This window comes from Elgaria multicarinata, chromosome 2 (genome assembly GCF_023053635.1).
Source record: "Elgaria multicarinata webbii isolate HBS135686 ecotype San Diego chromosome 2, rElgMul1.1.pri, whole genome shotgun sequence".
NCBI lineage: Eukaryota > Metazoa > Chordata > Lepidosauria > Squamata > Anguidae > Elgaria > Elgaria multicarinata.
The window spans coordinates 868,020-890,508 of NC_086172.1; the positions used below are offsets into that span (position 1 = coordinate 868,020).

Genomic DNA, 22,489 nt, shown 5'->3' on the forward strand with positions numbered 1-22,489 from the left:
TTAGTAACCCCACACCTCACCTCATTTGGTGGGGGCATCCAGAAGAGTCCATGCGGAGGCAGTACCCCAGGGCTCCTCGGGGATGTTTCCTGCTGCCCTATTTCTCTCCATTTTTTCTTTTTACATATTCCTTCTTGGCATACCCAGATAATGAATTATAGGGTTGAGGTGTTCTTCTACTCTTCTAGTCCCGTCTGGGAGAAAGCGGTCCAATTATCCCCCTTAAAGGAGCAACTAAAGTTCATGCACCCTGCTTCCGGATCAGGGAGAACTGCCTAGTCCCAAAGTCTTCTCGAATGCCCTCCATAAATCATGGAGAATAGAAACACAAGGTTTTTCTATTCTAGAAGAGAGTTCTTTCTCTCTAAAGAGAATAAACAGCTTGCATAATTTGATGTTATTTTATTAGTAAATGAGTCACTCAATTTATTTACATAGCTTGTCAAACACTTATGATTCATTCTTCTCTTCAGGATATGAGGCAAGGCACATGGAACCCTGTTCCTTCTAACTGAAGACACTTTTTACTGATTCATATTGCCTTTACTTAAAATAAATTCAGCTAGTTCTGTATTAATGCAATTTCATTTCTCTCAACGTTTCTCCATTGTATTAGAGTGTTCTGTCCAAACCATGACCCAGTCAAGAAGACCAGTATTTATGGTGAGTTTCATCTCATGGTATGGTTGTGCACATTTGTTTCTACTTCTAGCAATTGATCAACTGTTTTGAAGCACAAAACAGTCTTTAGGGGGAGTGGAATCATAACTGCAATATTTCAGTTGCTTTAAGGAAGTGGGTCTTTTGCCCACTGATTCTGTTTCTGCCACTATATTTTATTTATTTATTTATTACATTTATATCCCGCCTTTTTTCTTCCAAGGAACCCAAGGCGGCATACATAATCCTCCTTCTTCTCTCCACTTTATCCTCACAACAGCAAACTTATCAGGTAGGTTGGGCTGAGAGTCTGTGACTGGCCCAAAGTCACCCACTGAGCTTCCATGGCTGAGTGGGGACTAGAACCCAGATCTTCCAGCACTAGAACCCAACATTGTAGCCACTAAACCACACTGGGCCTGTTCAGACAACGTGTTAAACCATGGTTAGGCCCCTAACCCTTTTCAGCAAATGATTAGTGAGTGTGCTTAAACCATGGTTATATAGCCACCATGCTTAGAAATGCTTCACATGACATGCTAAGCCATAATGTTTAGCTCGAAATGCTTAGCCATCATGGCTTAGCATGTCATCTGAACAGGGTCAGAGGCTCTGATCACACTGGTTTTTAATGGTGTTCTGTTCTGTATGCTTTCTGATTCTTCTGCCATGCCTCGAATCATTTTGAGCCTTGTGCGTATTAATTTATCTACACCCATAAACAACTTTAGAGAACGACAAAATTCCAACTAAAACTTGACAGAGCCAGTTTTGTTGGAGGCATCAAAGGAAATGGTGGGTTTGGTACTGATTTCTCTCTCCAATTCAAGTTCAGTGTGAAAAGGTTTTCAGTGGTGGCCTCTCATCACTGGGGCCCAGCAAATGTTATCTGCCTAACATATCTTCTCTGTCTAGGTCTTCAACCTCCCCTGTACAAACCCAGCCAAAAACCCTTCATACCTTTCTGCTACCAGTAGCTTGCAGATAATTTCCTTTTTTCCAGAGTATTTTTAGCACTGATGGCAACTGACATCATTCCTGATTATCCCAGAAGTTCATTGCACGACACAGAAAATTACTTAGTTTCTCGTAAGGAGCCATACACATTGTCTTTGAGTGAGCTTGATATTCCTACCCATGGTCTTTCTGGCGCCATGCCAAAGGATGTTTGCTCATTCTTGTTTCTGTTCCCAGATGAAGCAACATAATGCACAGGAATTAGAAGCAAGTGCCATAGTTTGAAGACAAGTCATTTTTTGAAGAGTATCTGCACCAACATTTACTGATTTGGCCCATGATTTGGGAGGGTGCTACTGCACGCACGTCCTGTTTGTGGGCTTCCCAGAGGCATTTGGTTGGCTGCCCTGGGAGCAGAATGCTGGACTAGATAGACTTTTGGACTGATCTAGCAGGGCTTTTCTATTTTCTTATGTTTTCTTGTCAGTTCATGGGTGATTATGGAGTTATTCTGTTCAAAGACCACTGGGAGGAGCTTTAGGTACTTGCCTCATGCCTTGAATGTCAGAGAGAGTCTCAATGTGGACATAGCATATTCTATGGCAGAAAAGGTGAAATTATAGCATGATATTTTAAAAAACCCAGGGGGTGAGGTTTTTTTAGATTCATGCGTTAAGTAGTTCTTTGAGCTGCCTCCTAAGAGTGTAGAGAGGAAGAAGGAACTTGAAACCTAGTAATACCAGGGCACCCTTAAACTGCACTGCCAATATAATCAAGATACAAGGAGTAGGACTTGCAAATGAAAATGGTTATGGTACTTTTGAAAATATGCATGCGAATGTACATGTAATTTAATGAATGTGAAAAGGCAGAAGTGTGTTTTGTAATGTGTGAAAACTCCTTAAATCTCAATTTTGCAATTACATGAATTTGCTAGGTGGTTCTAAGCCCTTACTATTGTAACTTTTAAGGAAATTTAAAGGAAATATTTCTAGCAAGCTCTGTCAATTACAATTAATGGAATAAGCCCCCCTGAGATGGTGGGGTTCTGGTCTGTTCTTATAATGTGTCTTGGACTAGCTTACTAAAGTACTGTAAGAAATTGTATGATAAAGTGTATGTTGACTTTGATTTCTAGATGAAGACAATAAGAGGGGAAGGGCCCCAATCCTAATGAAATCATCTTCCACTAGAAAAAAAATGGTAATGAAGAGCTAAACACTTGCTGCCTTTTCAGTGCTTAAGTCCTCCGGTAAGGCACTTCCAAGACCTGCCAGAGGTTGTCCCTTTGTTTCAGTTTCCAGCAGTCCCACTCAATAGTTTGTTTTCTTTCTTCATAGTCTCTATCCTGATGACTTGCTCTGTAATAACTGTAAAAATATTTTTAATTTAAATTGTCCTGGAAACCCTGTTACTTACCTCCATGCCATGTCTGGCCTCTACCGCTGCTACCTCCTGCATAGTTTCCTTTTGACCTTTGGGAACCTTAACCTACAAAGCTGAGGAGATTATGGTGCGCCACCACTGCCACATTCTCCCAGACTTTTTCAAGTCTCAGTGTGGAAAAGAAGCCGTCTTGAGAACTATATTTCTACAAGCCTGAGAATGTTTTAAAGAGACTATATTTTCACACCAAACTACAATTCCTGGTTCTTGAAAGAAAGCTTTCCTCCCAAGAGAATGGTGGTCTTTTCACAAGCTATTTAAATTGTAGTATAGATATGCCCTTCACACAATGGCAACCCAATGTGTTCAGAAAAACAAAAAGATTGCAAGTCCATTTGATTGTGGAGTGAACAAGCTTCCAATCTATTTTGTTTTTCTGGATTAAACACCAGAAAATATGTTTATCAATTGCAATGAATTTCATGTGTTAAAAATGTGAACTAGGGAATTTGGTTTTTTTTAAATAATAATAATAATAATAATAATAATAATAATAATAATAATAATAATAATAATAATAGCATCCAGGTTTCCTTCTTCATGGACTCTGTGCAGTTAGAATTATGGGTTTTTGCCTGTACAGAGCTAATTTTCTAGAGCAGGGGTGAGCAACTTCTGTTTCTCCAGTTGTTTTGGCCTCAAACCTCTATCAGTCCTACAGCATGGCCAATAGTGAGGAATCATGGGAGTTGCAGGTCAAAACATCTGGAGAGCCACAAATTGCCCACCCTATCCTAGAGCGTTCATGAAGAATCTGAAACTCCTGCCTCTCACTTTAAGATTTGACTCTGTGGTTGCCTTAAGAGGCAGGGCAGGTGCAGGTACATTCTTCTTTTGATGGCTGAGATAGCAGCATCTCTGTAGACTTTCTCTGAGGGAATCTGTCTTTTGCAGGCTCTCTTAATTCATATCCTCCTCAGCTAAAGAACATTCTTTGGTTTGAATTTTTCTATAGTACCTATGATCTTATTTAGAAATTACTATCAAGGTGATGACAAAATACCCACAGCCATAACTACTAACCCAGCTGTTTTGGAGAGGAATTCCAAGTTACTTTGGGAAAGAGGATGAACATCTGTAGCCTCTATTATTGTTGTTGATTTCATTTCTATCCCACATTTCCCTTCAGAAAGATCCTGCTTACATAAAACATACTTATTTTAGGGCTGCTTTAGGGACACATAGCATCTGAGGTAGTATATTCTCTTTCCCACTGCCTTCCTCATTAGGCTGTTGTGGTTGGTCCTATCGTCTTTCACAGAATCATAGAATAGTAGAGTTGGAAGGGGCCTATAAGGCCATCAAATCCAACCCCCTGCTCAGTGTAGGAAACCACCTTAAAGCATACCTGACAGATGGTTGTCCAGCTGCCACTTTAAGGCCTCTAGTGTGGGAGAGCCCACCACCACCCAAAGTCATGGGTTCCATTGTTGTACTGCTCTAACAGTCAAGACGTTTTTCCTGATGTCCAGCCACAATCTGGCTTCCTGTAACTAGAAACCATTATGCTGTGTCCTGCACTCTGGGAGGATTGAGAAGAGATCCTGGCACTCCTTTGTGTGACAACCTTTTAAGTATTTGAAGAGTGCTATCATGTCTTCCCTCAATCTTCTCTTCTCCAGGCTAAACATGCCCAATTCTTTCAGTCTCTCTTCATAGGGCTTTGTTTCCAGACCCCTGATCATCCTGGTTGCCCTCCTCTGAACACGCTCCAGCTTGTCTGCATCTTTCTTGAAGTGCATGCTCGCAAAACTGGACGCAATACTCAAGATGAGGCCTAACTAGGGCTGAATAGAGGGGAACCAGTACCTCGCGCAATTTGGAAGCTATACTTCTATTAATGCAGCCCAAAATAGCAGCCACATCACACTGTTGGCTCATATTCAGCTTGTGATCTACAACACTTCCAAGATCCTTCTCGTTTGTAGTATTTCTGAGCCAAGTATCCCCCATCTTGTAACTGTGCATTTGGTTTCTTTTTCCTAGGTGTAGAACTTGGCATTTATCTCTATAAAATTTCATTCTGTTGTTTTCAGCCCAGCACTCCTGCCTGTTGAAGTTTGAAGTTTGTTTCTGCCTTCCAAGTTGTTTCATCCTATCTCAATCCCCAGCCACTACTATATGGTTCATCCATTGCTGGATTGTATGTGCCCTTCCTCCCAAGACTTGAGGGCTTTTCACTGTCCACAGGCAGAGAGGGGGGAGCTAGGTGGAGCAACTGGCTTCACATGAGCTGCTCAGCAATGGCAGTTAGATGTCTAATGCCTTCCAAGGCCACCCACACTGATCCTCCCCTCTGTTCATGTGATCCACTGATCCACACTTTCTCACCACAACTGGTCATCAACCTCTGATCCTGGCTTTCAAGGATTTGGTACCTAAACAATTCCTGCCAGCCAAAGAGCCTATGGGGTTAGTGACCATAACATTTGGTATCGTAGTCATAACTCCTGCCTTTGAAGCTTGTTTGGCTTCATAGTCATCAACTAATCACATTGTAGGAGAGCCCTAACATTTTTTCCCCAGTGAAGACCCTCAACCTTATTCAGTGTGGGCCATCAGAATGGCTTGGCCACTGGGCTTGGAAGTCCAGCAGTCAGCTTCTTTTGTAAATGACCATGCATTTAGCTTGCTTGAGTCAGGTCATATGTAGCCCTTCCAGTACTGCAGCCCTCTTCCTATGGCTGCATACACTTTGCATTAACCATATTCCATAATACCAGCTTTTAAGAGTCTTGGATATATGTATAGAGTTCAATATGAAAGCCACATTTTTCTATACCCCACTCCTGATTGTTTGTATAAACAAAGGTCACCTGACACCCTAACTCCTGCTGAAAAGAAAGGCAGAAATATTAATGTAAAGGCGATTAAGTTCTCTGCTGTGGCTCTCTCACTGTGTGTGAGGCAAGTGGGGCTCTTTATCAGGATTTTCAAGGAGGTGATTGAAAAGGGTGGATATATCCTCCCATAGAAAATGAAAACAAAAAACGTGACCAAATATTCTAAACAGAAGGCTTTTATTTGTAAAATTAATACCTAGTGTTATGTAGCTGACTGTTGCTTCAAACGATGGCTGTGTTGCTCTGTGTTGACATATCTGGCTTTATTCGGCTTGAAGAGACTACAGGTACTTCCAGACAAAGTTTACATACTGCCACCACCTTGCCTCATTCACAGAATGTTATAGGGGGTCCAGACATCATCGTCTTTACTCATAACTCTCCCATGTTTTTCCGCTGCTGCTGCTTTTTCCTACTGCATAAAATTGCTGCACAGAAGGGGCCTTCTGGTTAGTAGGGCTAAGAGCCCTACAAGTGGAAACACCTGAAGTCCACCATCAGATCCCAGGCGATTCCTTTACAACTTTCTCAGTCTTTGAAGGTATCAGCACTGGTTCCAGAGTTCTCTGCAATTACAGTTGTCCCTACAGTTGTTCTTTTCAAAAAGCAGAGTCTTACAGTTTGAGAAAGAACCACTAATGGTCCAAGTCTAAGCCAGCTTCTGCAATATTGAACGATGCAAGAAATTCAGCTCAAAAGCTTTGCCTTCCCCTCCCACCTTCGCCAGCTTCTTTTCATTGACCCTTTAGGAATCATGTTGTGCACTCCGCTGATGTGTGTATCTCAGCCTGCTTCAAGGGGTCCCTTTATGTCTTCTGTTCCAAAAGAAATAGTTATAATAGACGCTTCTCTTGTGGATGTAAAGAGTTGATGTGAAGGCAAGCTGTTATAAACATGCTCAAAATGTTAGCTGCCCTGGGCTCCTGTGAGGAAGAGCAGGGTATACATCAAATAAATAACTGACAAACTTTTAAGTTTCCTTCCTTTCAATCCTCTATGAGAAGATGCCTCAAGTAATATCGCTTTCAAATTTTACATGAAAAGGGAGGCACAACATTGCAAGCATTAAGTACACTGCCAGTGGACCTAGGGTAATAGTGCCTGAGCCATGGTAGTTAAGCCCATATATTTTGGATAGAACATAGCAACTCCTAGCATATCCACTGATCAGGCGGAGTAGCTGTTCACTGGTGGTCTCTAAAGCTTGCTAACTCTGGTTTTCAGTTGATCAGGCTATCCTTTCATACATCTCTTTGTCAACTTCAAATGCCAAATACCCATAGTAAGATATACCAGGCAGGACCAGACCCTTTGTGGGGTATCTTCATGAGCCTGTTTTTATACACCCCTATGTATACTTTGTAAAAAGTAATAATCAAAAAATCTTTTATTGTCAGACTGTGCACAAAACTCCAGTCATTTATACTAATTGCATCCTCATGGAGTGTTATGGTGGCAGTGCCAGTCTTATTAAAACTATTTATTAACAGTATTTATAGAGACTTCTTTCATGTAATATAGAGAAACAGCCTTCCTGTCCTTGCAAAGTTTGTCTTGATGCCAGAAAGCCTTTAAGCTATTCCATATGGTGAAATGTTTCTTTAAAAACATAATATCCTATTCACAAGTCTCTTGAGGACCAACACACCACAGTGAAACTTGCCATCCAACGGATATAGAAACCATTTGAACTCATAACCATCAGTTATTCTCTTTAAGGCCAATTTGATAGCTATGACTTTACTTTATTTTCCCCCAATGTAATCCTCATCTCAATCATGATTTGATATTGTCCATTTTCTTTTTATACTCCAAAAATGATATTCAAGGGATCATTCACACATTAAATGTTTATAGGGCCTTAGCAATCTATGAAAGATGCCTTCTGCAAAGACACTTTTCTCTCTCTATTATCTTTGCAAAATCATGGAAGACGGGTAAGGTGCCGGACGACTGGAGGAGGGCTAACGTTGTCCCTATCTTCAAAAAGGGCAAAAAGGAGGAACCTGGGAACTACAGACCAGTCAGTCTGACATCCATCCCTGGGAAAATTCTGGAGCAGATTATAAAGAAGTCAGTCTGTAAACACCTTGAAATCAATGCGGTGATCACTAGAAACCAACATGGATTTGTCAGGAACAAGTCCTGTCAGACTAATTTGATCTCATTTTTTGATCAGGTAACCTCCCTTGTGGACTGTGGGAATGCTGTAGGAATGCTTCAGCAAAGCTTTTGACAAAGTGCCCCATGACATTCTGATTAACAAACTAGTTAAAAGTGGGCTAGATGGAACAACTATTAGGTAGATTCACAGTTGGCTGGTTCCTCTCTATTCGGCCCTGGTTAGGCCTCATCTAGAGTATTGTGTCCAGTTCTGGGCTCCACAATTCAAGAAGGACGCAGACAAGCTGGAGCGTGTTCAGAGGAGGGCAACCAGGATGATCAGAGGTCTGGAAACAAAGCCCTATGAAGAGAGACTGAAAGAACTGGGCATGTTTAGCCTGGAGAAGAGAAGATTGAGGGGAGACATGATAGCACTCTTCAAATACTTGAAAGGTTGTCACACAGAGGAGGGCCAGGATCTCTTCTTGATCCTCCCAGAGTGCAGGACACGGAAAAACAGGCTCAAGTTAAAGGAAGCCAGATTCCAGCTGGACATCAGTAAAAACTTCCTGACTGTTAGAGCAGAACGACTATGGAATCAGTTACCTAGGGAGGTTGTGGGCTCTCCCACACTAGAGGTCTTCAAGAGGCAGCTGGACAAGCATCTGTCAGGGATGCTTTAGGGTGGATTCGTGCATTGAGCAGGGTGTTGGACTCGATGGCCTTATAGGCTCCTTCCAACTCTGCTATTCTATGATTCTATGGTTCTATGAATAACTGCTACCCCTGCTCTTCTTGTATTTATCTTTTTAAAAAAATGTGTTGTAGTGGTGTAGTGATCAGAGTGTTAGACCTAGACTAGGGAAACCCAAATTCAAATTCCCACTCAGCTATGAAGCTTACCTTACTGGAAACCAACACTTGGGCAATGTACATAGCGCTTGCTAGTGAGAGTTTTCCAGGAAGCCTAGAGGCCTTCAAGAGGCAGCTGGACATCCATGTGTCAGGGATGCTTTAGGGTGGATTCCTGCATTGAATGGGGGGTTGGACTCCATGTCCTTATAGGCCCCTTCCAACTCTACTATTCTATGACTAGCAGGTGCTATTGATGTTGTACAAGTGTTGGTTTCTGCTAGCAAAACATCAGTTTTGTCATTAAGAACTTAAGAAGAGCCATGCTCAATCAGACCAAGGGTCCATTTAGCCCAGCACACTGTTCACACAGTGGCCAACCAGCTGTTGATCAGGAAACCACAAGCTGGACATGAGTGCAAAAGCACCCTCCCCTCCCTAGCAGCTGGCGTACCTAGGCTTACTGCCTTTGCTACTGGAGGAAGCACAGGACCACAAGCCATTGGATCCTTCCCATGGGGTGCTTTCCAGATGTTATTGATAACTCCCATTAGCTCCAGCCAGCATGGACAATGGTAAAGGATTTTGGGAGCTGTAGTCCAAAACATCTGAAGGGCACCATGGATAGTATCCTATTGTGCCCTTTCTCTTGTGGGATCCACTGCTTGTGCAACAGGACTTTTGCAGTTGTAAAAATAACTCAAAACGAGCAGAAGTTATTGTTTCTGGAACGGCGCACATCAGCAGAGCTCTCAGAAGGGAGCTCCGGTGACCTTTCCCAATCCCAAAATGAATGTTTGCACTTCTTTCCAGGGTTATCTTTAGGAGTGCAAAAGCCCCATTGCACAAGCCGTGGGTCTCATGAGTGCAACAGGAAAAGCAGAGGTGGATACTGCCCCAGGTTGCCTGCCCTTAATGCAGATGTAATAAATACAAATAAATCACTTGAAAGAATACTTCGAGAAATTGAGGTTGATTTTGTTAAAAATGAATGGGTTGAAGTGGCGGGGTGGGGGTAGAACTGGAAAATATGAGCAGTCCAATTAGTACATCGAAAGATACATATACGCAATTTTTTTTAAAAAAAATCTTTTGACAGAGTAATAAGGAAACAGTTGCAGAGGAGAACCTACAAGTCCTCAGGAGAAAACATGACCGATATAAAGGTATGTCTGACCGTTGTTAGGACTTCTAGTAGCCTCTTACATACCCTATTTCTTTGATTCTAAGACACACTTTTTTCCCCGTATAAACATCTCTAAAAATGGGGTGCGTCTTAGAATCACGGGTGTGTCTTAGGTTTTTTTTTTCCTGTTGGTGGTACTGAAATTAGTGTGCGTCTTACAATCGAAGAAATATGATAGCTCTGTGCAATGAACTATGTGAACTGCACAGATGGCTGTCGTTACCATCAGCTTTCTTAGTAATTAGACTATTTCCATTCTTAATTTTGACATGTTTTCTTGTGGGATATTATGTAAAATCATGCTTTGATATCTGGTCAAAATTTTCCTCTTGAAACCTGCACACCAAACACACTGAAGCTGGACCCGGAGTATTGATTCTGCTGGTTTTGCTCAGAACACTCCTGCTGGCAGAAAGGGTGGAGGGGATATGATTTTTGCCGATTCTTGCCTTCCTCTGCAGCCTCTTGCCCCACCTTCCCCCCACTGTTCTGGAGGGTCCCCCACCCTTCTACAGCAGATTTTCAAAGACTGCAGGGAGAGAGAAATAAATGACAGTCATTCATTTGTAAAAAAAGAAAATATGGACTACACTCAAGGGGTTTGGACTAAATCCATGCCCTGTCCTTCAACCACAGCTATTAAGCATCGATCTGTTTACCTGTTTAGTCCCATTCTGGTTGAGACAAATCTAGGGAACTGGTTCTTTAAATATAACTTGAGCTGGGGGTCCCCTGAAAATAATTTGGAGGTGGGAGATAAGAAGGATAAGGCAAAGAGGAGGAAATTATTTCTTATAGCTTTCATCTTTGTCCCCCACCTTTACTTCTTCACCCAGTCCAACTATGAAAACACCCTCCTTTGCTTGATCACACAGTGGATCAGGAACTATATGCCTGATCTACAACCAAATACAGATGTGATCTAACTGCACTGCATTATTAGAATGAGCATTTGGTATTTTGGTTTATTCCCATGTCTGTTCCCATAATCCCTTTAACTGTGAAAGAGGAGTTCACCTTACGTTAAAGGGTCCTTTGGTGATAGTGAAGATGGGATTAGAGAGCACATACTTTAGGGCCTGCATTCTCTGAGCAGTGCCTGTCTTAGTCCCATGCCTTTCACCATGGTGCCCAGTTTGCCCAAAGGGTGTCCTTCCACTGAGACTCAAAGGAAGAGAAGTGAGGCCGTGAGGGAGCCAGCCGGCCAGCCAGCTAGCGGTTAACTTGGTTGTTGCTGGGCCAGGAGCTGCGCCCTCCTTTCCTCCTGCTCCTTTAACGGTGCTTAGCGATCAAGGCAGCTGGCTCCGGGTGCTCTCCCTTCAGGCCCAAGATAGCCAGCCACTACCAGATGATGGCTGCCACAACCCAATGAGGCATCCTTGGAATTGTAGGCATAAGCCTAGGTCCCTGAATAACATGTTAATCTTTGAACACCGTCTGAGGTGTGGTGGGAGACAACTGGAGAGTGGAACTTCTTAGTTGTGTCACCCTGCTTATGGATTTCTTTCCCGCAGGTAGGCAGGCAGGCCTAGCGACTGCATTAATGGCTTTCCAGTGCCAAGTGAATTTTTTTTTTTTTTTTGCAAGGCCGTTTAACTTGATTTTTTATGCTGCAGGGTTTTTTCTTGTCATAAAGACAGGTTGCTTACCTGTAACTGTAGTTCTTCGAGTGGTCATCTGTGCAGTCACACATATGGGCTCTGCGCCTGCGCGGGGCCAGGTTCGGAAACTTCTATAGCTGAAATCTTTTTAGGCGGGAACCCCTCCCCCACCGTCCACTGAGCATGCTCAGGGGTTCCCGCCTAATCCCCTCAGTTCCTGAAACCGCCTAGACAGTCTCACTGAGGAGAACCACCAGGTGATCAAAATATAATGACACCATAGTGGGGACGGTGGGAGGGCTGTGTGACTGCACAGATGACCACTCGAAGAACTACAGTTACAGGTAAGCAACCTGTCTTTCTTCTTTGTGGTCTCTGTGCATCACACATATGGGCGAATAACAAGCTGACTTACCGGAGGTGGGTGGTGTCAGGTGATAGATGAGTCTCACAGAATTGCCGATAAGATGGCACGCCCAAAAGCGCAGTCTCTACGCGCTCTGACGTCCAGACGGTAGTGGCCGGCAAAAGTCAGTGGAGTCGACCAGGTAGCCGCTTTACAGAGGTCTGGTAGAGCAATCCCCTTTTCAAAAGCCGTAGAGGTGGCCACTCCTCTCGTGGAGTGAGAACGCACGTTGCCCTCCAACGAGAGGCCAGCGAGTTCATAGGCTAGCTTAATAGTCTGAACTACCCAAGCAGATATTCTCTGCGGAGATGCCTGAAGTCCCTTTTGCTTGCCCCCATAACAAACAAAAAGTTTTTGGGATCTCCGGAGGGTAGCAGTTCTGGACTGGTAAAAGGCGAGGGCCCGTCTCATGTCCAGGGTATGTAGAGCAGACTCAATAGGGGATGTGGGCGAAGGGAAAAAATTTGGGAGCGTGATGTCCTGCCCAAGGTGAAAAGAAGAAACGACCTTTGGGAGAAAGGCTGGGTCCGGTCTAAGGACCACCTTGTCAGCATGAAATACCGTGTATGGTGAGTCTATGCGAAGTGCTGCTAGTTCGGATGCACGCCTAGCAGATGTGACTGCCACAAGGAATGCCACCTTGAAAGTTAGTAACCGCAAGTCAGTCCTTGCTAGAGGCTCAAAAGGCTTGGCAGATAGTGCCTTGAGCACCACGGAGAGGCTCCATTGAGGGACAAAGGAGTGAACTGGTGGGATGGTGTTTTTCATGCCCTTCATGAACCGTTTTGTCAAAGGGTGCGTGAAGACCGAACAGCCCTGAATCCAATGGTGTGAGGCAGAGATAGCTGCTAAATAAACTCTAAGTGACGAGAACTTGAGTCCTTTTTTAAATAAAGAGAAAAGAAAGGAAAGCACTGTTGCTATTGGTGCTGAAAACGGGTTCTCGTTCCTACTGAGGGCAAAAACAGAAAAAGCTGTCCATTTTTTTGCGTATGATCTTCTAGTAGCTGGTTTCCTAGCTGCTAGGATAATGTTCCATACGTCAGTAGGCAGCGGTTGGTTGTCTAACGTTGCCTTATCCTCCATGCTGTTAGGTTTAGGGACTGGATATCCGGGTGGAAGATGAGTCCCTTCCCCTTGGATATGTGGTTGTGGCATTGGGGCAGTCTGATAATCTCCACTGAGGACAGTTTGAGTAGTGGAGTGAACCACGGCTGCCTTGGCCACCAAGGCGCTACTAAGATGGCGTTGTCGCTGTGCAGCTTTACAATGACTCTTGAGAGGAGTGGGATGGGGGGGAACAGGTACAGAAGCTGTCCTGTCCACGTCCTCTCGAAGGCGTCTCCTAGAGATGCTGCCTCGTGGCCTGCCCACGTGCAGTATTGGTTGCAGATGGCGTTCTCTGGTGACACAAATAAATCTATTACAGTCTGTCCCCACGCCTGAAAGATCTTCTCTAGAACCGAGTTTTTCATCTGCCACTCGTTTGTATCCACAAAGGTGCGGCTGAGGTCGTCTGCCAGAATATTGTCCTGGTCTGCGATATGAATGGCAGACAAAGTCATGTCGTGGGCAATTGCCCAGTGCCAAATATCCAGAGTGAGGGAGATCAGGTCCATAGATCGCGTTCCACCTTGCTTGTTTATATGCCAGACAGCAGCCATGTTGTCCGTATGGATCTGGATTACATGACCCGACAAGGTCTGCTGAAAGGCATATAGTGCTTTTTGGATAGCCATCAACTCCAAAACGTTGATGTGTCTTTTCTTGTCGAGGGAACTCCAGCGCTCTTGTATGGTTAGGTCCCCGCAGTGGGCTCCCCAGCCCAATAGGGACGCGTCTGTCATTAGATGTTGAGATGGCAGTGGGGGTTTGAAATCTAAGCCCTGTGTGATATTGGACAAATCCGTCCACTAGGGAGCGACAATTTCACTCGATGAGCGTCCAATGTATTGTCGTACTCCTGCAGAAGCCACAACTGTAGAGGTCTCATGTGCAGACGCGCCCAAGGGACGACGCTGACAGTAGCTGCCATGAAGCCCAGTAACCTTTGTACCTGGAAGGCAGAGGTGATTTTAGAGTGGAAGAGCTTAAGTGCAAGCTTAATTAATGTGTTAGCTCTATCCTCCGGAAGGAAAGCCCTGGAGCGGGTTGAGTCCAGAATTGCTCCAAGGAATTTAATTTTTTGAGTTGGTTGAAAATTTGATTTTTCTTTGTTGATGCAAAGGCCTAATTCGTTGAGGAGATTGATGGTGAGGTGGGTATTACAGGTGGCTTCCTGTTCTGAATTAGCCACTATCAGCCAATCGTCCAAGTAGGGGTAAATCTCTACCCCTTGAGTCCTCAAAAAGGCGCAAACTGGTGCCATACACTTTGTGAAGACTCGGAGGGCAGTAGAAAGACCAAAAGGAAGCACTTTGAATTGGAAAATGTCTTCCCCCACTATGAACCTGAGGAATTGGCGATTGTCAGGATGAATTGATACATGAAAGTATGCATCCTTAAGGTCAATAGAAGTAAACCAGTCCCCTTGGGAGAGGAAAGGTAGGATGCTTGCTAAAGAGTTCATCCGGAATTTTTTAGGGGTGATGAACTTATTTAGCTCTCTAAGGTCCAAAATAGGTCTCAGCCCCCCATCCCGTTTCGGAACCGTAAAGTAGTGGGAGTAGAAACCGCCTCCTAGTGCGCAAGTTGGTAATCGCTCTATGGTGCCCTTCTCTAAAAGAGACGTCTCTTGCAAAAGAGCGTCTGTAGGTGGTGAGAACCTTGCGGTTCCGAGGGGAGGGGAGGTGGAGAATTCTATTTTGTAGCCCCGAGAGATGATGTTAAGGACCCATGTATCAGTTATAATAGCGGTCCAATTGTGGAAAAAACGGGCAAGGATGTCACCAAACTTAGGTGTTGAGCTGTTTGGTGTATGACAGTCAAAGACGCCGTTTTTGATTCGGATCAGGCTTGTTCTTGTTTTGCTTGAAATGTCCTGGGTATTGTTGTCTCCTGTACTGACCTTGAGGTTGGTACGTAGTGGGACGGTCTTGAAATTGGAATTGCTGTTGCCTTGGTTGGAACTGCTGCTGCGTTCTCGGCCAGCGCCTCCGGCGCTAAGCCACGCATGCCATCTTAACGCAATGGATGCTACCATTGCTTTTGAAGCACAGTCAGTGGCGTGTCTCGCTGTATTCAGCTATTGGCGTGATAGCCTCATGGCCGCCGTGTAGAACACATTTGCCAGCGCTCTCTGATCATCTGGCAGATATCCCGAGAGGGATGCCATCTTTTCCCACAAAAATGACATATTTTGCCATAGTGGCTTGGTAGTTGTGTACACGGAGTGACAAAGACGTTGAAGAATATATTCTTCTCCCTATACCATCCAGTCTATGTCCTTCTTTGTCGACTGGAGCATTGTGTTTTCTTTGAGTGCGTCCTTGGAATGCCTCCACAATAATTGAATTGGGTTTGGGATGGGTGAAGAGGAACGGTGCTGTTTTCTCCTGAATTTTGTAAATGTTGTCTAGTTTCCTCGACGTTGGTGGCATAGAGGAGGGCATTTTCCATGACTGTTGTGTGCTGTGCGTAATAGCACAGGCAAATATGGGGTATTTGCTGGGGTAGATGACTCACAGTATAGATCGTCGTACACTGGGTTGTTTCACTTTTCTATTGGCTGGGACATTTCGATCCCCAGGGACCTCGCCATCCTTTGCACTTGGTCCGTAAAATGTGCCAAGTCCTCAGAAGGGGAGATCACATCTGTCGATACCACTAAATCATCCGGTGAAGGGATGGATTGTGCCGGTGATGCTTCTTGAGAGGAGTCCGATTGGTAGTCCTCATCGGATGGTTCATCTAATGTGTTTCCCCTCATCCTTGCCGCAGGCAAGGTTTGTAAAGCCTGCGGTGGAGGTTTCGGTACCGAGGGCTGCGGCGGTGGTGGCATAGAGGCAGCATCTTCCGCTGGTGGAGGGCGGGAGATTGTCTCTGATGGAGGTTGGCGAAAGCGCGGGTAAGGAGCATACTGTTCCTGGTAATAATAAAAGTCTTGCTCTCGCCTATGCCTCCAATCCTCGTAATAGTAGGGAGGATAATGTGGGGGTTGCCAATCCTGCCTCCTGTTTGGTGTGCGGGGGTGGCCCCTGTAGTCGTAGTATTGACTTGAATGAATTGAAGCCGGTGAACGATCCCGGGTGTATCCATAGGGTGATATGGGACAGTACCGATGGCCGTCGGTATCGGGAGGTGGCAAATCTCGGTACCGATGCGTGTCGGTATCGATCATCGGTCGCGAGTCATGTCCTTGTCGGTATCGATGTCCATTGGTATCGAAAGGTAATTGCTGGCTTTGACGGTATCGAGGGGACGTAGGAACCTCTTCTGCCGGTGTAGGATCTTGCGAGGAACCTCTATTCTCTCTTTCTGAGATTGATGCCCTTACGCTTGTCCCTTACGCCGGTATTGTAATGATATTGAAAGGAGACGGTACCGGGGAAACCAGTATTTGCTCCGTTCGTGGCGGCGTTAAGGCCGGTGGTGAAGATGGAGTTGTCCGTCTCGGTATCGAGAAGGCTCTCGGTACCGAAAGTGTCGGTATCGAACTTGCCAATATTGGAGGCGTTTTCTGTAAGGAAAGCCTTGATATCGGGCTCTTCGGTGCCGTGGGATGCTTCGGTATCGAAGTCATCGGTACTGGAATTTTCGGTATCGATGGGTTTGACTTTGCCGATTTTTTTCTTCCCAGCCTTTGATCTTAGTTTGCTTTTCTTCTTTTGGGGTTCTTCGGACCCAACATGCTCTCTCGCTCTCTTAGAGATTTTTCTGGTTGCTTTTGACGAAGCGGAGTGAGAGGAGGAGGAGGAGGGGGGAACCAATAAGGCATCACTCTGCGCGGGAGGAGGTTGGGGCATAGGCTCCATTGTAGTAGGAGATTTGGAGCGTCGAGACGTACTCGGTTTCTCCACTGCCTCCAACGCCTTTTCCCAGAGTAGCACCCGAAGGCGATCTGATCGGTTTTTCCTGGCTTGCCTTGAGAAGTTTAGGCAAAAACAGCAGGATTCAACGACATGCATCTCCCCCAAACACAGCAAACACAGGGAATGTCCGTCCGTCTGAGATATTTTCTGCCCGCAGCCGGAGCACTTTTTGAAGAGGCCTTGGTGTGCCATAGGCACCAAGGCTGAGGTAACGAACAAGTAATAATTTTTATTTATTTATTTTAAACTATACTATATAGAAAAAGGTAGAAAAACTGTAGAATTAAGAAAAAGGTTGAAAATAGTATTATTCAGCTAAGGTAAATGATACCAATCACTAGAAGTCTCCAAACACTGTTGACCCTACAGGCGGTTGAAGAGAACTGGGGAGTTAGGCGGGAACCCCTGAGCATGCTCAGTGGACGGTGGGGGAGGGGTTCCCGCCTAAAAAGATTTCAGCTATAGAAGTTTCCGAACCTGGCCTCGCGTAGGCACAGAGCCCATATGTGTGATGCACAGAGACCACGAAGAAGAACTAAACCACAACATTCCACGACAAACTGAATAAAGTTTATTATTTTTATGTAAAAGCCTGACTATACCATTCATACAGAAGAGTGAATGGAGGAATGACTGATAGCTGAGGCTAGAATGGAATGGTGGGTAGGTTTAGTGGTAGTTGGAGAAAGTCAGGTAGAAGGAGAACAAAGACAATTAGTGAGTTGGGATTGAGAAATAGTGACCTGGTTTGCACATAGTGAACAGGCTTACTAACACATGCTTTATTTAAAATCAGCCACTGTACATGTCAGTGCATGCAGCAGCATGCAGCACCCATGCAGTACCCATGCACTCGCAATGGCCGCTAAAGGCCGGTAAGTCTGGCCTCCCTCCCAAGGCATGCTGGGAGTTGTAAGCATAAGCCTAGGTTTTTTATTAAATTCTTTAAAAAATACTTAAAACCCAAAATTTTGTGTTGTTAGATTTTTTCTGGTACATTGTATAGTGAGACCTACCAGCGTGCCAAATTTCAAGTTTCCAACTCATCTGGAAGTGGGTAAACATTTCCGGATATACATTCCACACACATACTTTCCGCTTTATAGGTAGAGGTGTAAAAACAAAAACACTCATATGCTAATATACCACCAAATACACAACATTCATTTTGAAGCTTTCATCCTTTCACATGTATATTATGATTTTTATATGAGAATTATAATTAGCGACTATGTGAACTGTGAAAACTAGATATTCTGGATGTACTGGTTTATTTGTATTGTTTTTTTCTGGTTTGAAAATTTATTTAAGAATATAGATTAAAAAAATAATACTACAATAAAGCAGACAGTCTTTTTTCTTAGTTTGAATAGCGTTAACTTTTCAGGGTTTACTTTGTCATAAATACTATAACAATCACAAAACGAAGGTGTGATCTTCTTGTCCTTGAAGTAAGATGCATTCTAGTTATAAAACAAACAAAAAACTTTCAGTTTTGTTCATTTGCCTTTTTTGAGGGTTGTGCCCCATTGGTGAGGAGAATAAAACTAAGCCCTTACAGAAATTCAGAAGTTTTTGTGTTGAGTCGTTGCCCTCTGGCGAATGGCAAAAAGCAGAACAGAGAAAGACGCTGGGATGGGGGTTCCCTTTGCGTTGTCTTCCTAACTTTAAGAAGGATGTAAGAAGAAAGAGCAATGTGCGACATTGAGCTTTCAAGTATTTACCTTGCAAACAAATTGTTGTTACAGGAAAGAGCTTCACAATGGCAATAGGAACTGAGCTAGGAAATGGTATGAATAAAAGGGCATATTGTTCTCTCAACAGTACGGACCGACTTTTTAAGGAAGTGTAAGCAGGCTGGGCTTCTTGATGAAATCTTTGAGGAAATGTTAGACACTCTTCACCTGGCACAGGAAAAGCTGATGGATGACAGCACTTCAGAAGCAGGTACTGTCAAGTGTTTGAAATTCACAATTGAATTAGAATAGCTGCTGATTTGCACCTTTTGGTCCAAGTCAGGGTCAGAGAATGCCTTGGTAGGATTTCCATTCTTCGTGGTCTCAACTCATTGCATATGAGGCTCTGTGACTGTGCAGAGCAACATTTGGAACTTTCTAGGACTTGGGTGGGAGTCATAGAATCATAGAATAGTAGAGTTGGAAGGGGGCTATAAGGCTAAATGTGCATGCCCCTAGGTGCAGCTCTCCCCTTCCTGCTCAGTACCTTTTTGTCTACCACAGCAATAGCAGTGTCTGGGATGTTCTCTGATCTTATCAGCTCCTCCTCAGATCTAAGCTGCCTTCTGGACTGCTGTGCAGAAAATGTTATCTTCCTCCTCGTGCTGTTAGTTTTTGCTACTTCATGTAGTCATATTTGCCTGGGGGCTTATGGCCTCCAAGGTCTTCTTTAAACAGTGCCCGAGGTGTGGCGGGAAATTACCACCAAACAATGGCCAATCCCTCTGTCCTTGTCTCAGTGAGGGACATCTCATCAACTTGTGCACTCTCTGCCATCCTTTCACCAAATGGGACAGCCAGTCTTTGTGCCTTGCTGTGGGAACAAGCCCTAGAAGCCACAGACTCAGTAGCACAGAATCATTCACTTCAGACAGACTCCTTAGCTATTTGTTTGGGGCAAGTTCCCTCTGGGTCTTTGCTGACGTTGAAGGTATGCTCCCTTATGGAAGCCCTCTTTGCTGACATCAGTAACTTGCCCCCCAGTATGGCACTGGCCTTGGCCTTCCCCATTACCAGCATCAGGCTTGGTGCCTCTGTCTGCTCCATTTGCTGTGTTGACACAGCTTCGATCCCAGGCCCTTCTTTCTGTTAATTTAGGCTTAAAGCTGGTCTGGTCTGTAAAACTCAGAAAGGCTAAGAATTTGCACTTGAAACATTCTTCATTGACTGCCCTTGTGACCGAACCAAAGAAGCAGAAGAAAAAGCATTGTGTCAGCCCCAACTGGGAACTGTCACATCCTACCATTTCAGCCCTAATCACATCAGCACCCCGATTCTGGAGTCTCGGTTGGGGCCACTGGACCCTCAAGCTGACCTGCCTGCAATTAATGCTTCTTTCTCCACTCCTCCCCTACAATCATTAATCCTGATTCTGGAGATGCTGCAGTTGCGTGAAGTGTCTAGGACCTGAGACAAGTTGCCTTTCTTGTGCCTCCTGCAGAGCCAGCAGCCTGCTCCATATCACTCCTCCTCCACTTTCCCACCTCAGTGTCACTCCTTGATACTGTGAGGCATCATTAGCTTCCTCTGGAGGCTTCTTTCACTGTCATTGGATCTACGCTGGGGCAGTTGGTACCAACCATACTATCACTTTACCGCTATGGCCTCCGATCCCCTTGGAGGTGGGAGGTGCCTTCACCCTGATGATCCATGGTTTCTCCCCTACAATAGGAGGGATCACAAGCACTACTGTTCCATTATCAATCCCCTCGCTATAGGCTCCTTGTTGGGATTGATAGGAACAGGTAGATTCAGCCTCCTGACTGTCGGAGCTCAGTGCCTTAGTTATCTGCCCGTTATGGTTGAGACAATTGTCACTCTAGCATTGGTACCAGGAACAACCACAGTACTGACAAAGCCTCCCTCACCTCCTAATTTTCCCCAGTGATGGCCCTTCTTCGTGGAATGTATGTGTGGCCTCCTCTTTAGCAGTTTTTAAATGGGCGTTAAAGACCGATTGTTCCAGTCAGTTTTTATTAGTGATGCTGGGTGGATTTTAAAACAACCAGCTTGTTATTCTATATTACGTTGCTGGTCTTGTTTTGAGTTGTTTTATGCTATGTTTTGATATTTTGCCTCTGTTTTAAATTGTTTGTTATATCTGCGAGCCACCTTGAGAGGGTTTTTCCACAGAAAGCCCTAGAACCTACATCACAGGATTGTTTGTTAATGTTCTTAAAAATAGTATTCAACGAAACTTCCAGGAATGATTTAAGTCTCTATTTCAAGTACACCTATATTGTCAAGAATTAGTCTTTAACAGACATTTATAAACCTTTGAAAGAAGCCTGTTGCTATGTGTCTCTTTTGTAAGAGTTTTGGAGTAAGCCTCTAAAATAAGCTGTACGTGAGTTAAGATACTTCAGATTTGAAGATATTGATAAAAGGGTAGGCAATTGAAAAAAAACACCACACCATACTTCTGTTTATTCTTGTGTGTGTTTTAAAATCTGTGTTGGTGAAGAGGCATTGTTCTGTCTACCCCCCAGAATATGAAGAAACAGTAATATCACTTTTTGACTGTGGCCTCTTTGAAAATATACTTACAGCTGCTCATTCTGGTATGTATCAAACAAAATATGAAAACTGTCAGATTACAGTTTAATTTTAATTTAGTTTGAGTCTAATACTATTGAATAAATAAGATGTTTTTAGCACCATGCTTCTCAGAAGCAGAAACTGTCACTTTGCGCTGAAAGAATCCAGTGTTTTCATCTTATAAAGAATGTGGGTCTTTTCCATTTCACCTCATGCTACTAGGCACTGACCTGGGAATAAGCCCTAAGGAACTCAGTGGGACTTACTTTTGAGTAGGCATATTTAAAAGTACAGTGTGTGAAAACTTGCTCGTTTTTAGGGGATGGTAAGGAGCAAGGACATGTGTGATGAGTACCTTATTTCCCTTCGGTTGCAAATGGACCTGGCTGTCAAACCCACACACCCACGCACTCTCCATCATTCCCACCACAAAGCAATTAGACTTGGACCTTTTTTCCCCTAAGCCTAATTGCCTGTGGACCGGACTTCAATGGGGAGTGAAGGTGTGAAGTGGAGGTAAGAGAGAATGAATGAAAGGGAGAGAAGTGGTGGCAGATACAGAAAAAAAGGACCCCACGCCTGCTATGCAGTCTCTGAGATTTCTGCTGGAGGAAATCAACATGTTCCCCCATCCCTGCCATAGCTCCTGCATTGTTCTCCTAATATATGCCTCTGCTTACCCCCTTTTTCTGGTGTGAATAGTCATATATATTTCCCTGAACTTTTTTTTTAAAAAATGTGTGTGGCCCTAGAACAGGCATAGGGAACCTTGGTTAATGGGGTCAGGGTTCTTCTCCACCCAGCCTGTCAACCCCTTTTCCCTGCCTCAGCACTGAAAGGGGCTTCTTTCTGATCTGGCACCGATCAGAGGTAAGCTCTCTCCCCCACATTTCAGGGCAGGGCAAGGGCTTATCTTCCCCCGGGTGCAGATAAGCCCTTTTCCCTTTCACCGCTGGGCAGGGGAAATGCCCCACTCCTCAGCTGATGTGCGTGGGACTGGGTACAGTGTGTGTGCGTAGAGGAAACACACATCAATGGGATATAGAGAGTGAGAGAAAGGGTTGTGTCTGTGAATGTGTGTGGGCACATGCCAGCAGTGGATTCACCAAGATTAGGCAGTGCCTCCCCAGGTTGGATTGTGACTCCTACTGTCCCAGCCCAGGGCCAATTTGATTCTCAAGCAAAAAAAAA

The 22,489-nt window shown here is 44.4% G+C and overlaps 2 protein-coding genes across 3 annotated transcripts in view; one reads left to right on the plus strand and one right to left on the minus strand.

The window, feature by feature from the left end:
* The window catches only part of PHF11 (PHD finger protein 11), a 57,574-nt gene that overhangs the window by 34,014 nt on the left and 1,071 nt on the right, over positions 1–22,489 (plus strand). Inside the window, exons 6-11 of the mRNA XM_063115897.1 lie at positions 617–663; positions 884–952; positions 2,756–2,820; positions 9,961–10,027; positions 18,849–18,971; positions 21,250–21,321. Coding sequence (XP_062971967.1) covers positions 617–663; positions 884–952; positions 2,756–2,820; positions 9,961–10,027; positions 18,849–18,971; positions 21,250–21,321 — 443 coding nt within the window. The remainder of the gene's footprint in view (positions 1–616; positions 664–883; positions 953–2,755; positions 2,821–9,960; positions 10,028–18,848; positions 18,972–21,249; positions 21,322–22,489) is intronic.
* RCBTB1 (RCC1 and BTB domain containing protein 1) overlaps positions 1–22,489 on the minus strand; it is a 120,514-nt gene that overhangs the window by 5,091 nt on the left and 92,934 nt on the right. Inside the window, exon 14 of one of the 2 annotated variants that reach the window (XM_063115894.1) lies at positions 1,961–2,214. The exons of the other annotated variant lie outside the window; for it this stretch is intronic. The gene's annotated coding sequence lies outside the window, so the exon portion shown is untranslated. Of the gene's footprint in view, positions 1–1,960; positions 2,215–22,489 lie in introns of those variants that run through there. 2 annotated transcript variants of the gene reach the window in all.